At 43.9% G+C, this 14,453-nt stretch overlaps 1 protein-coding gene across 1 annotated transcript; it reads right to left on the minus strand.

Moving 5' to 3' along the window:
* Positions 1 to 290: 290 nt before the first annotated feature.
* Positions 291 to 13,627, minus strand: prdm15 (PR/SET domain 15). The gene is made up of 23 exons (XM_022746100.1): positions 13,597 to 13,627; positions 13,399 to 13,492; positions 12,900 to 13,053; positions 12,644 to 12,796; positions 12,458 to 12,566; positions 11,319 to 11,402; positions 10,878 to 11,105; positions 10,191 to 10,385; positions 10,005 to 10,099; positions 9,836 to 9,923; positions 9,532 to 9,699; positions 8,420 to 8,514; positions 8,205 to 8,336; positions 6,291 to 6,431; positions 5,825 to 5,988; positions 5,295 to 5,374; positions 4,962 to 5,081; positions 4,709 to 4,840; positions 4,449 to 4,532; positions 3,096 to 3,271; positions 2,904 to 2,984; positions 2,347 to 2,568; positions 291 to 1,377 (listed from the first exon to the last, which is right to left on the minus strand). The coding sequence occupies exons 1-23, from the start codon at positions 13,625 to 13,627 to the stop codon at positions 841 to 843; spliced, it is 3,363 nt and encodes a 1,120-aa protein (XP_022601821.1). The 3' UTR covers positions 291 to 840.
* Between the last annotated feature and the right edge of the window lie 826 nt (positions 13,628 to 14,453).

Here is a 14,453-nt window from a genome sequence, read left to right on the forward strand (position 1 = left end):
CAGTTTCAGCTTCTGACTAACTGGAGGACCGACATGTTGCTGGCCTGAGATCTGTGAGGAGTTTGAAAGCAGATGGTCATTTTGCTGTAAACAGACAAACAGAAGCAGGTTCGCTCATGATTCAGATGGTGTCTCACTGCAGACCTCACTGCTCAGGAGATGCCCCCTCCTGTGGGCAGTTATCACTGTTGTTGACGCCTGAATTTCTATGAAGACGAATACAAACAAGAACCATTTTTTAAAGAGGTCTTTTGTTTAAAAATAACAGTACAAAAAGGCTTCCAGTATTTTTTCCAGACAGTTCAACAACAATGACAGTCTACAGCATTCAAAAATAACATTTATGAGAGAGCCACTTTTAGGAATATGCCAACCACCACTTATCACACAACCTGGTAGAAGTGTTTTCATCTAACTTGTCGACTGCACAGTGTGTCTTCTGTTTTCAGGTTGGTACGTTTCCATATTTCATTGTTCGAGCAGCAGATTCATCTTGAAAACATGCATGTTTTTAAAAGGCTGGTAAGGCATTTGAATATTCGACATGTTGCTTTGGTTTGAAATGTAAATCTTCCAGGAGAGTGTCAATGATTTTGGCTGAATGTACCATTTCTCTCTCTCTCTTTTTTTTTAAAAATATCATGTTAATTATTAACAGCCACTTTGTTTTCTCAGTATGTAAAAGAAAGAAAAAAATCATTTCAGTTTCATTCACTTCCATGGGGCTGGAGAGGCATCTGGGTGACAGTGATCAAAGCTCGTACAGTTGAGTCATAAAATCTACTCTACTATGTGATGATGTCGGTGAGTGTGAGGTGACCAGCACCTCTAGTCTCTTGCTCAGTAGCTGAACATCTGCTGTGCGGAGCTGCTCTGCTGCTGTGGGCCGGGCTGCTGGCTCTGGCCGGGTCGGCCTGGATCCGGGCCCTGGTTCTGGGCCTCCTGACTCTCCCCCTGAGGACCCTCCACCACGGGGGTGACCTGGCTTCCCTCAGCAGCCGATACGGGCCTCCAGGCCAGAGTTGGGGCCTCCAGCTGGTGGCCCATGGGGTTGACCAGAGTGGTGAGGTTGATGAAGTGGGCGACCGACTGAGGGGTGGCGCCTCCGCCGGGACCCACTGTCTCTGGGACGAGCTCAGCAGGACGGTTGTGGAGCATGGCGGAGCCGCTGACCGTGTCGAAAGTGACAGTGAGGATGGAATTGTCCAGCGTGAGCGGCCGGTCGCTGGCCGTCAGGTGACCCACAGCTACAGGCTGCAGGCTGGTGAACTGGGCGGGGGCGTGGCTGGTGATGGGCGTGACGGTGATGTTGGTCAGCCCCACCGAACTGTTGGGGGAGGAGGCCGATGGAGCGCTGGGGTCGGTGAGGACCACCACCTGAAACAGCAGCAGCAGGAAACAAAATGAGAAGAGAAACTCATCTGCTGGTGGAAACATGGATCCTTTTATCTTTTCGTTTTATTACGTTGATATGTCCTTAAATTATATGAGTGTTAAATATTAATGTTTTATATCAAGTCAGTCACATCTGAGCTTTTCAAGGTCAGATGATCCCTGATCTCTTTTTTTTTTAATCTCGTTTTTCTTTTTGAAGCAAGAGAACTGTTTGTAAACTGTTTACAGTTGTACAGACATTATAATAACTGTTGAATACTGTGATGATCTGTTAAGTCTTAAATTGCAACCATCATAACATCACATTACTTTATGAATCATGACTTAACATTGGATGTAACACATTTGATTCTTTCATAAAACTGACTGATGAAAAATCTGAAAATTTTAAATTAAATGACCTATAAATTATGATCATTTTAATTATTTTACTATGATTTATTTATCTTTTCTCGTCGCTTCGTACTGCAGAGCTTATCATCATCATTTATTGTTTAATTTTCACTTCAACATGTAACATCCCTAATGAAGTCATAATTGCGGTGTAATGTAACAGTGTGGTTTTATGTCATTATCTGTCAGTTTATTCACAGCTTGTATTTCATTACTTAAATTTATTTTATGATACTCTGATAACTGAAAACAATATCCATCAGTTGGTGAATGATCAGTTCTGATCAGCTGAACAACAAAAAGAAAAATGAGATCTCAGCGACACAGAGCCAGAGACGCGATAACATTATTTTATAAATGTATCTCATCGTTGCTTCTGCAGATTTTTATTCATTCTGCTTTCCCTCGGCAACGTGTAGTCGGCTCCTCAGCAAGAGAGTTTTACCCAGGCCACCTGCCTTGTATAAAGTCTTTATTTCTTCTGGTCTTTCAAAAAAGAGATTGGACATGTTATTTTAAGAATAAAGCAGTAACCTTTGTATAAATCTTCATATGTACCTGTTGGATACTCTGCACAGCAGAGCTCGTCTCTGTTTCATCACCAACGATGACGGCGTTGAACTCTGCCATGGGCTCGTGCCTCGGCTCAGGGAAATCTACGTATTCGTCGGACTCGGAGAGCTCCGGCTCGGCTGGAACTCTCTGCTTCTTCTTGGGGTGTCGGAACGGTCGGCTCGGCCTCTCCTGAGACACGCCATCTTTTTCAAGGGTCAGAGTGGGCTGGGGGGGGGGTCAAACAACAGGATGAACACAGGTATAAAAGGTGCCATAGTAAAGCTGTGATAGACAGTAGGAGTGTGTCTGATTCATAGATCTTACTGTGAATAAACAGGAACTCGGTATTCTTAGATCTTGTTATGATCTAAACATGTTTTATATTCACATATTAAAGTGAACCACAAGGGAGTTGAGAGTCTAAGTGACAAGACACACAGGATCACCGGGCATCAACATCATACTAGCATCTAATTCATTGATTAGATATTCAAACTGAGCTGAGAAGTGTCTTTCATTGCTGTGTGCTGCTTCATTAAAGCCCAGAATTTTTATCGAACCTGCACTATGCTGATAGACGAATCATTGATTGTCGAAGTTTCCTGAAGGTCATCGAACTCATCGATTCTCACAGACACCACCTGGAGGCGTAAAGGAGAACACTCACAGTTGGACTGGTCCACTTTCAGGATTGGACATTAGCTACTGAACTGGGTGGTAAAACACGCGGATCCCTTCCCGACAGGACTCACCTCAGGGTGCTTGCGCCGCAGGTGTCGGTTCATGGATGCGCGGGTGGACACCTTGGTCCCGCAGAGGTGACACGACTGGGCCTCCACCTTCTCGTGGGTCAGGTGGACGTGCTTCTGCAGCATGTACTCCGTCAGGTACTTCTTATCACAGGTCCCACATGTCCACGTCTTACCCACTGCAGTGAGACAGGGAAACGAGGTCAGTCCAGCACGCTGTGATGTCACTGACGTCAACAATCTGCACATTAATGGTGGGTTCAAATTTCTTTCTTTCCCTCTTTTGCAAACTCTTTTTTATGGAGCCTCAAGATGGACAAAAATAAAACTGAATACATCAATAAAGTCCAAGTTAAATCTCACTCAGTCATCCCTTTTCATCCAAAAAGATTGACACCTCTCACGTCCGTGTGGTGAATATGAAGCTACACCCAGGGCATGGTTAGCCTAGCCTAGCCTAGCATACGGCCTGAAACAGGGGAACAGTTAGCGTATCCTAAATGTAAAAGCGAAAAGTTTTTACACTTTGGTTTTCATACCAATTAAAACAGACAAGATGTCTGTTTCTTATTTTACAGAACAGATAAAACAGAGGAGTCAATCTGAACATCTAACTCTCAACATGAGTGTGAGCATGTGTTTTTCCCAAATGTTAATATCTTTTTTCTTTTACCTCCAAGCAGTTGATAAAAATACATTTTATTCTTCATGTATCTTCCACTTGCTAGTTTTATTTTTTAAGTTCTTAGTCAGAGAAGTGCTGTTAATATTACTTGTCAACACTAATCAGAAGTTTTTTGATTTATCTGACTTTAAAGGAGATGTTAAATCACACACATCTAAACACTAAGCACTAAAGAAACATTTATAATTCATTATAACACGGGCACCAATCAATAATTATGATGCGTGTTGCTTTTTGTCTGACTGACAGTTATTATAAACATATCCACTTAAAATCAAGTGGGTGTTGGAAGACAATGTTATGGAGATAATCAACTCATTAGTGTTAGCTAGCTAACTCTGTTAGCCTTAGCTTGCCAGATTGCCAGACCGAAATTATTAAATGCATTTGCTTTGTGTGTTGATGAAATAGTTCCTTCTCTGTTCCCAGAGAACAGAACTTCAACTTTTAGTTTTATAGCTTTAATTTTCTGAGTGGTGGTTTGGTGTTTTTGTATGCGGCAGGCTGCATAAATCAAGCTGCAGATTCACTCTACGCTACACTTTTCTGGCTCTGAACATACTGGGGGAAAAAAAGACCAAATGACAGGCTCCCATGTTCATCTTGTAACTGGCTCATAACAGTCAGAGCTGCCTGAACCAGCCTGGTTTTAACTGACAGGAGAAACTTGCCTGTGTGGATGAGCTTGTGCGTCTCTAGAGTCGTCCTCTCACTGAACGTCTTTCCACACAGCTCACACATGAAGTCCTTTACACCTGCAGGCATGAGAATAAACACACAGACAGTTACACAAAGTCATTTATGTGAAGTTTACAATGTCGGTGTCAGTTACAGTGAAAATGCACAAGTAGTAAACGAACCAGTATTAAACATAATTGTTTTTCTTTCCACTCAGCGCCCCTGTGTCTGTAACACACACACTTTGACTCACCTGTGTGTCTCTTGTAGTGTTTCAGCATGTTGACCTTTTGGGCAAACTTGCGGTTACATGCCTTACACTCGTACTCCTTGATGCCCTTGTGAAGCTTCATGTGGTGCCTCAGAGCGTGTTTGGTCTTCATGCCTGCACAGGAAAACATTTCCTCAGCATGACAATGACCCGGACATCAACTTCTCCACGTTGATTCTTACACAGTGACAAAACAACAGTCATGAGGAGTGTGATGCAGCAGTGAGACTCGCACCTTTCCCGCACTCTGCGCACAGGAAGTCTCGGATGTCGTCGTGAACCCTGAGGTGCTCCTTCAGCATGTCTTTCCTCGCAAATGATTTGCCGCACTTGTCACAGCTGTGGCTCTTCACCCCTGAATGATCACACACACACACACACGCACACACACAGGTTCAATGATCATGCAAAATGAATGAAAAAGCTTTTTAGAACACTTTCATAAGGTGATAGAAGCAACATGTGACCAATTGGGTGTCTCTGTTTAAATATCTACCCCAGGAAACTTCAAAATAAAACGGTACAGGATCAGACCAACATTTACACAGAGGCTCAGACTGTTGCTCACCAGTGTGGATGATCTTGTGTCTTTCCAGGTTCCCGATACTGTTGAAGATTCGGCCACAGATTTCACACGGATGGATGTACCTTTAGGACAGATGAGCAGATTTGAAATGTTTACAGTAAACTTTTACTGCAGCGAGTTGACTTCATATTTCACTTTCACTTTGTCTAAACCTTTAAAAGATTCAGACTAGACCATCCACTCTCAGGTAGAGCTCTAATAGATCCTGATCAGGACCATCTCAATAACAACTGGACGTAATGTTGCATTAAAATTAATTCTTCACTTAAATCTCCTCTTCTGTGATCCATATGTGTTTAATGGAGTAAAAAACATGGAGTTTCCTCTTCAGCACAAAAAAGATACTGTACAAAATAATAAATATATCAGTACAGAACAGAGCTCTGCTGACATTCCTGTCTCCATCCTTCTCTATTATCTCAGCCATGACAGGACAAGTCTAAACAAACACAAAAACCACAACCGACTCTGTGAGCTGGATCATGCCTCTGTGCTGCCCCCTGCACTCTTACTTCTGCACCGCAGGGTCGGGCAGCTGCTCTCTGTGGATGACCAGGTGAGCGTTGTAGGTGGCCTTCAGTGCGAAGCGTCGGTTGCAGATGGCGCAGCCGTAGCCTCTCTCCTTGTGCTGCTCCATGATGTGCTTCAGGTATTCTTTCCCCTTCGCAAATGACAGCTGGAGGCACAGGAGAAGGAGGCTCGTGTTGTTAGCTACAAACTAAGATATTGATGCAGGTTATATCTGCTCTCAGCTCTATGTATCAGGAGGGTCTTATATATCTGTCGCCATAGTTTGCCTTGAACATGTTTGTGAACGTGACCTGCAACACTCGGCTCGAGACAAATGAGGAAAGACAAAATATTTTTATACTGTAAAAGATTTTTCAACCCAACCCTCGGAATTTTATTACAAGTTAATGAGTGCGTTCAGATAAGGGTTTTAAAGCGTGTGTTGAAGTCTGTCAGGACAAAGCTTACTTGACATTTCTTGCAGTTGTACTTGTGGTGCTCAGGATCATCTTCCTCTTCATCATCGTCTGTTTCGTCGCTGTTTCCTGCCGAGATGCCGATTTTCTTGATGAAGCCTTCTCTCTCCTGCTCATCCATTAAGGCTATGTCCTGATGAAATGCCAATGAAAGTCAATGACAGCTACGATCCACAGGGCTAATTTAATCAAACATGTATGGTCCAAGGTGCTACTCCTCTAACATGGTGTATTATGGGCATTTTAGTCTTTTCCATGGTGTCTTGAAATGAGTGCAACAGCATGAAAACAAACTGCCGGCACCTGAAATTACCCCTGTCTGTGTGACAGTTAATTCCTTATTAGGAATACTTCACCCAAACAGTGATATCATGTCCTCGAAGAACAGACACAAACATGGTCTTTACTTTTTTTTAAATGTATATTTCAATGGAAAAAACACGTTTGGGATGTACTGAGCACATGATTAAGTTCTGATGATTTGGATAATGAATGTATTGATATTTTTTTGCTGTTGTTAATTACAATCTACGATCAACTTTATCAGGAAGTGCTACCACATTTTGAAGCAATAAAATACACTTCAAGCTACATGGACGGAGTAAAAAATTTTTATTTCTTTAAAGTTTTGAATTCTTTTTATTAATTTAAATCTAATGTGTCATTAGAGCAGGAAGCTGGTGCTGCAGTCCTTTCTGTGAGCGAGTAAACTTGATGGTTAAACGTGTGTAAGGCATAGGGCTGTCACTTTTTATTCTAACAGTTGTTTGAACGTGGGGTGAAAAGTTCATGTTCGAGCTGTAATGACCTGTTGGAAATGTAGGCTGCAGTCTCTATAAGAGCCGCTATTGATCCCGATCATGTTGATTGACTTGTGTTTCTGGCAAATAATATGAGGTAGTAGGCCGGACCGTTCTACTGTGTTTTACCTTGCTACCTTTTAGGTCCAAAGCTGCCGGAGCTCCTTCCTGTTGTATGTGATGTGACACGTTTTATTATTTTCCATCATATTGAGTGTTCAATGTTGCTGTAGCACTTTGAGACTTTTATATAGAGCAAGGTCGAAGTGACAGGCATAACGAAAACGACGAGTTAATACAGCCGTTAAAAATTTAACATTTGATTGCTGGAAGAATGGGAAGACTGTGATGTTAGACATACTGACGCGTTGTGTTGTTTTAGGGGAGGGGGCGTGAGTACACAGGGGAGGGGCGCACATTCGAATAAATTCGAAAGAATTGGTCATTTCGAATTCATTTGATCTTTATTTTGTGACAGTCCTAGCAAGGCCTTTCTACCTTTGTGTTGTGATGTGACTGTCCTACAGTGTGACAGGGAGTGGAGCTGTTGCAGAGCAAATATAACTGGCCAGAGCAAAGTTAGAGTGCAGAAGAAATAGCATATTTCTTCACTTTAAATATATTTCTTCACTTTAAATCGTCCTGAAACAACAATATCCCTGAGAAAATTGGGACCAAGCGTCTAGTTGTGAGAGTCTGCGCCCCGCCCCCATGCAACACAACAATTTCCCGCAGGGGATTAATAAAGTATTTCTGATTCTGATTTCTGCACATTTCACACTGGGCTGTAAGTTTTCCTCCTGTAAATCCTCGATTTTGTTGCAACTGATTCTGAGTCATGGTGTGACGACAGAACAGAAAGCTGCCAGCTCGTGGGTTCATGCAGCTAAAGCAGTGAAAGGTGCTGACGAGACAGGACGGGCATCGCACATGTTTTAAAACAGGATGCATCGATAACAACATGCTGAATATAACAGTACGAAGCAAATACAGTATGTGCAGTTAAAAGGTTTTCTTGCAGTTTTGACTGAGTCAGCTGCTGAGCTTGTTGCAGATTCAGTATCAGAGTGGAAAAGTCTTCCCTCCTCCCCTCCTCACTGACTCACCTTGAAGTGAACGTGGATGTGATCCCGAAGGACGTCCACGCGGAAGAACTTGCGGCCGCAGATCTCACAGGTGTACTTCTTATCACCGTGAGTCAACAGGTGCTTGTTCATGTTACTCCTGCAGGAGAACACCTGTGCACACAAAGCACGCACGTCACTGATCGCGTCACCTGGACGTGTGTGCAGGTATTTGACCTGCTGTGCAGATTGCTCACCTTGCCACAGATGGGACAGGGTGACGGCTCCTTCCTGTACTTGGTCCCTTCTTCTCCATTGGCCTCCAGCTCCTCTCGCTTCATGTGCTTTGGTCCTGTGCAGATGCATTATGGGTTTAAATCATAGAAGACATACAGTGACATGCAACTAAAGGTGTATTTGAGCTGGAGCTCTCCACAGTTTTGTTTTAGTTTTTATAAGAGTGTTGTAGATGCTGGGTTTTTTACATGAATTAGACTTCTGTCATATACACTCAACTTCCTGCACAGAAACATCCATTTTTGTCCAATCATCTGTCTGTGATAAACAGAACTAAATTAACTTGAGCAAAGTTCTTTCTACTTTTTATATCCAGTACCATGTTTTTCTAAAAGACATTTTTGTGGCGGCGCAAATTCCAGAGTATCAACAGTTTGTTATTTCCCTGACAATGACATTTACTTTGCCAGTCTGTGTGGACTTCTTAGACTCTGAGAGCAGATGTTTCTGTTTCTGACGCAATGCCACTCCACTGGAAATCTGGTGATTTTACCAACAAGAAATCTAAATAGTTGCAGCAGATGTGCAGCAATAATGAAAGAATTCTTAAAATATAAAGAAACTATTTGAATGACACGCCCCTCACACCAGTAGATGCATTTAATGTTAATAATTAATACTAATGTTTAGTGTGATTTAGGCAGGAAATCAGTCTGCATTGATTTATAAATGAACATGATTAATGTATTTTTTATGAGATGAAAATCATCTCTTCAGTTCATTAAATCCGCGCAGCCTCTGAAGGCAGCGTCCGAGTGTGGTGCCGTTACACACGTCAGTTCGCTGTCTTTGCTGTCGTTAAATCGTGCAAATGACACAGGGCTGCTACAGAATAACCACATGCACACACACACACCTCTACACACTTCAGACTGGTCCTTTATAGCTCAGCCTATTTATGATGCTGGTTTTGATCAAGCCTACAGCTCTCAATTTCCATGATCAAAACAACGTCCTATGTCATCTAAAACATGAGGTATGACATTTCCTTCTACATTTCCCTTACTGTTAACAGAACAGTGTATAAACAAGTCATGACAGAACTATGGCTCTGTGCTCTGGTCTGACTCACCCACACCGTGCCTCCTGTGGTGCTCCTGCATCACGTCTTTGCGATAGAACATCTTGTTGCAGATTTCGCAGGAGTAGAGCTTCTCGCCGTGCTTCTTCTTGTGCTTGGAGAGGTTACTGTTGGTGGAGAAGAAGCGCGAGCAGATGTCACACTGGAACGTCTTGTCGTCTGGCGGGAGAGGAAGATGAAATCGATCAAAACTAAACAGGATAAGACCTGGTAGGAACGTGATCAGATCATTTCATATCAAACAAAATAAAAAGTTGAAAAAAAAAAAAAAAACTAGGTCCGTGCTTTGTGCTACCTGTGCGGCAGTTGTGGAACTTTAAGGCATTTTCCAGGCGGAAGGATTTCTCACACGTGTTGCATTTGTATTTGTACTCCTGGTCAGGCTGTTGGTGCACATGAAAAGATCACATTAACCAGCAGAGTCAGCACAAACCCCTGAGGTGACAGGCTGGAGCGTTACCCACCACGTTCTTGCTGTGCTTGTAAGAGATGTGCTGCTTCAGACTCTCCTTGCGACTGAACAACTTGTCGCATTCGTCACATTTGAACAGCTTGTCACCTAAGAGGACGTACATGAAGGAAACTTTAATATCCGTTTATTTGAATTGTGTGATTTTGCACTAAGAGATGATGAATTGGACTTCACGTACCATGAGATCGGATGTGTCTGTTGAGATTGCTGCTGTTCTGGAAGACCTTGTTGCAGAGAGAGCAGCGGTACACCCTCTTGTGCTCTCTGGATTTGTGTCTCTTCAGGACGGGCCCGCTCTCTGGAGCACTCTCTTCTTCTTCTGCTGTGGCCTCTGAGGCCACCGGCTCTGACGTCTCCACCGGGGGCTTCACATCTGCACACATCAGGAATCCAATGTCAAAGAGAGATCTACAGTAGATGTGGCATCGGATGGTAATAAGGGTCAAACTGAGTCTGGATTTCTGAGCCCAGGTATGATGTTTATCACATTCGCATTAGTTTAGCGTGTTAGCATGCTAACATTTTCTACTTAGCACTAAACACAAAGACCAGCTGAGGCTGATGGGAATGTCATTAGTGTTGCAGGTATTTGGTCATACACCTGCTCCGTCTGTCTCCACTTCAGGTAGTGATTTACAGCGTTTTCCCAGAATGCTCTTTGGCAGCCTGTGCAGAATGTGCCTGAACCTGTTGCAACTTGTTCAGCTCAAAATGATGTGAAACATGCAACAACACATGTTGATACATTGGCTCCTTTACAACTGTTCAGACACCTCTCAACATGATAGCCACGTTTTCCAACAACAACCAATCAACTGCTCCAAAACATATCAAAACAAAGACTTTTTGAACTGTTTATTCTCACCTTTGCTTTTGCTTGTAGTAGCTGTGGCTCCAGGCCTGCGTCCCTTAGCTCTCCTCCCTCGGCCCGGCCCTCTCTTGGGGCCCGGCTGAGCTGCAGGGGGGCCACCCTCCTCCTCCTCCTCCTCCTCCTCCTCCTCAGGGCCGACCAGGCTCTCTTCGTGGGGCAGGAGCGGGTCGGCTGGAAGCACGCTGACTGTCTTCACCTCATCGAGTTGACTCAGCATGTTGCCTGAGATCAACACAAGTAGGGGATTCAGAATGAGCGACCATGACACAGCATTTCCTCAATTTAGAGAAGCGACTCCTGTTGAACTCGCTGCGGAGGAACGGCTGAAAACCTAAATCTGATGCAATTTAAAGCTTGAAGAAAATGAGCCTGAATTTAGCTGAAAGAGTAAACATTTCTGAGATGCAGTGACTGGAGCGATGATGTTTATCTCACCTGCGTTGTTTTCTTCAGCCACTGAGGGCATGTGGGCTCCGGTTTGCTCTGAGGTGTCTGTTTTATCAGATGAAGATGTCACATCTGAGAAGAAGAGAGAAAAACTATGAGATACAATAGGGCTGCTGGGATTAGTCGCCATACATGACAACCTCCACTTTGAAAATGTTTTGAATATTTTAAGTCAGCGAATCGTTTCCCATACATTGATTTATCTGTGGTGGCCAGTCACCATTAACCGACATATATTTATTTTCTATTTATCATTTATGGTTGCACTCAGTCCTCTGCTCTCTGGGCTGTTGACCAACTATTACTGAACTTTACTGTAAGTGCGATAAAAAGTAAAAGGCCAATAAGAACTTTACCCAACCAACTGTTCAACAAGCAACAAACAGAAAAGAGACAGTTTCCTCTGCCGACTCCAACATCAACATCGCGCTGGTTAAGCTAATAGGTAATTGTTATGAAAAGCTAAAAGAAAAGCTGTATGTATGTAAGTCTAACTGATTATCTTAGATCACCATGAATCTTAGAACGTGACAGATTGTTGTAACCTGAGCAACTAGAGAACAAATCAATCAAATCCTGTTCTGAATTTATTCTTTTTAAAAAAAAAAAGAACCAGTAATAGTGTGAGCTGGATCAATAAGTGTATGGATAAGATGCAGATAAAATCAGCTGGTTAATGTCTGACTGTGGGAGGATGAGCACATCACAGTTCAAATCCCTTCACTATAAGTCTTGTTTAACCTGTGTTATTTTGTGATTATTATTTTTATGGTGCACAGCGAGATCAGTCACAAACACGTGGAGGATTACGTCATGTAAGTTTTGTCTGATCATTAGTAGATGGAGCTTTTTAATATCGTTTGTCCTCATAGCTGATAAATCCTCTAACAGAGTCATGAAGTCGTCTGCTGCTGCCGAGAACTTACACTGAATAAGTATATGGAGAATGTTTAGGCGAGAATCTGGACTTACTGACCGTGCCAGGGTGTCATTTAGATTTTCTGGAGGAAAATGAATCATTTAGTATTAATCGATAGAAATATAGTCGTTAGCGGTAGCCCTAAGGTATAATTCACATTGTTGCCATTGTGATCTACAAAAGCCTTGGGGCAAGTAAGGTCATGTACCTGATGGAGGTGGTGGCGGTTGAAGTGGAGGCTTCAGCATGGGCTTCTCCATCTTCTTGGCGTAGAAAGCTCCGTACCAGACCCTCAGCTCTGTGCCTGGGAGCACGTCCTGGGAAACAGGGAGCAGAGGCAAACATGAAAACCACGCGAGTCTCCTGGGCTCAGGTTTAAGGTGGATGCAGGTACCTGGGAGGTGTTGAAGTACACGTCATCGTCCTGCTGGTAAGCCGTCAGGTTCTGGTGCATGTGGTCCGTTGCAGGTCGTACCAGCATCATCCAGTTGCAGTCTTCTTCACTGCTGGAGTCAAAACACACCACCAAACCGTCCCTCTGGAAGATCTGGAGGATTAATAAGGAAGGAAGTTAATACAACAACGTATGCAATCACGTCAGAGCAGTGAATGCGTCTTCTCTACAAGTACACCTGGACAGGATTCATCACCTTCAGAGGAAACGTGCCTTCCCTCTCCAGGTGAGCGACCCTCTTAGCCTCATAGGGCCCAAAGCGGGTCCTCTTTACCAGCCGTCGCAGGACAAACACCCCCTCCTCCCCGTTGGCCACCTCTCTGATCTCCAGGCTGTTTGGTAGAGAGGACCTGATCCAGGAACAGGATAGTATGTATGTTATGAAATGGCAATAACACAAAACTCATTTCCAAGCACTTCACCTGATGTGATTACACAGCCTCCATTTAAATGATAAAATGTGGATTTGCCTGAAGATACAGATTTAGCAATCTCTGTGGAAGGTCTATAATATTAGTAACACCACACCTGTAAAGGCTTTGTATTTTCAAAATCCAGCCTCCATCAGGAGGTCAGAGGTCAGCGTCAGTTTAAATCTACTTGCTCGAGGACAGCTCAGCAGGTGAACGACTGTCAGGACCAGTGAGGTTTCAATCAGCTGGATCTTACAGACTCTGTGTGGATGAAACACTCACCGAGCTCGGCTGAGGACGAAGGAGTCCTGGACGGTCACCAGCGGTCCAAGCTCAGGACACTCAGAGTCATGGTACTGGCCACAGTCCTCGCACCCTGGGACAAACATCACACCTGTCATCACAACCTGGTCTCTCACTCCTCTCTCGCTCTGTCTCTTTCTCACACGCACACACACTGACAGCTGGACTCATACTCACAGATGAACTCATCTGGTGTCTGCTCAGCCATTATGCCAACCTACAAACAGAGGAAACGCTGGTTTATTATAAACATCACTGACAGGAGACAAGGATCAGGTCACGGGGGTGATCAAAGTCATGCCCCTCAGTTTTCTTAGAAAATGTGCCGTTACATAAAGGGACTATTTTTAAGAGTGTGTTAGGATGTAGATGACTGAACTTCCGAGCCTGCATTCACATTTAATCTGGGACACTTGAATGCATCAGACCTCCCGGATGAACGATGCTGTATCACAACAACATTAACAGCCTTTTTAAGCGGTACAGCTGGAGCATGCATGTTAACGTATGCAGTCCGGGCAGGAGATGGGATCCAGGATTTGAATCGTTCCCAAAGTCTAGCCGGGTTTTAACTCCGATCTGCGCGGCTCCTCTTCGGCAAACTGTAACAAAGAACAGTCGGCATGGCGGATGGACCGGAGACGCAAACCCTCAAACCGGAGTCGATGCTCTTCAACGCCATGCAGTGAGCGGTGGAGGCGGCGCAGGGAGGCTCCGAGCGGACGGGACGAACCAGCTGCACCTTCACTTCTGAGCTGCGGCGCCGTTTGATAGAAAATCGACCTGTATTTATAGGAAAACACGTTACCTTCTCTGCAGGAGACCCTTCATTTATCGAATCCTGACTCCGGGTTCCAATCCGCTCCAGAAACGGCGCAGGACCGGAAACGAGCCGCGCCGAGTGCATTGTGGGGGCTGTAGTGCTCGTCAGGATATAAAACACCTCCATCAGGCTTTAATTAGGCAGTTAGAGGTTGTATTTAATGAGATAATTACTGTAAAAGATATGGAAAAGTTCTCATTCTTTGGAATTC

The sequence above is a fragment of the Seriola dumerili genome, unplaced genomic scaffold, assembly GCF_002260705.1.
Source record: "Seriola dumerili isolate Sdu_G_001 unplaced genomic scaffold, Sdu_1.0 BDQW01000091.1, whole genome shotgun sequence".
NCBI lineage: Eukaryota > Metazoa > Chordata > Actinopteri > Carangiformes > Carangidae > Seriola > Seriola dumerili.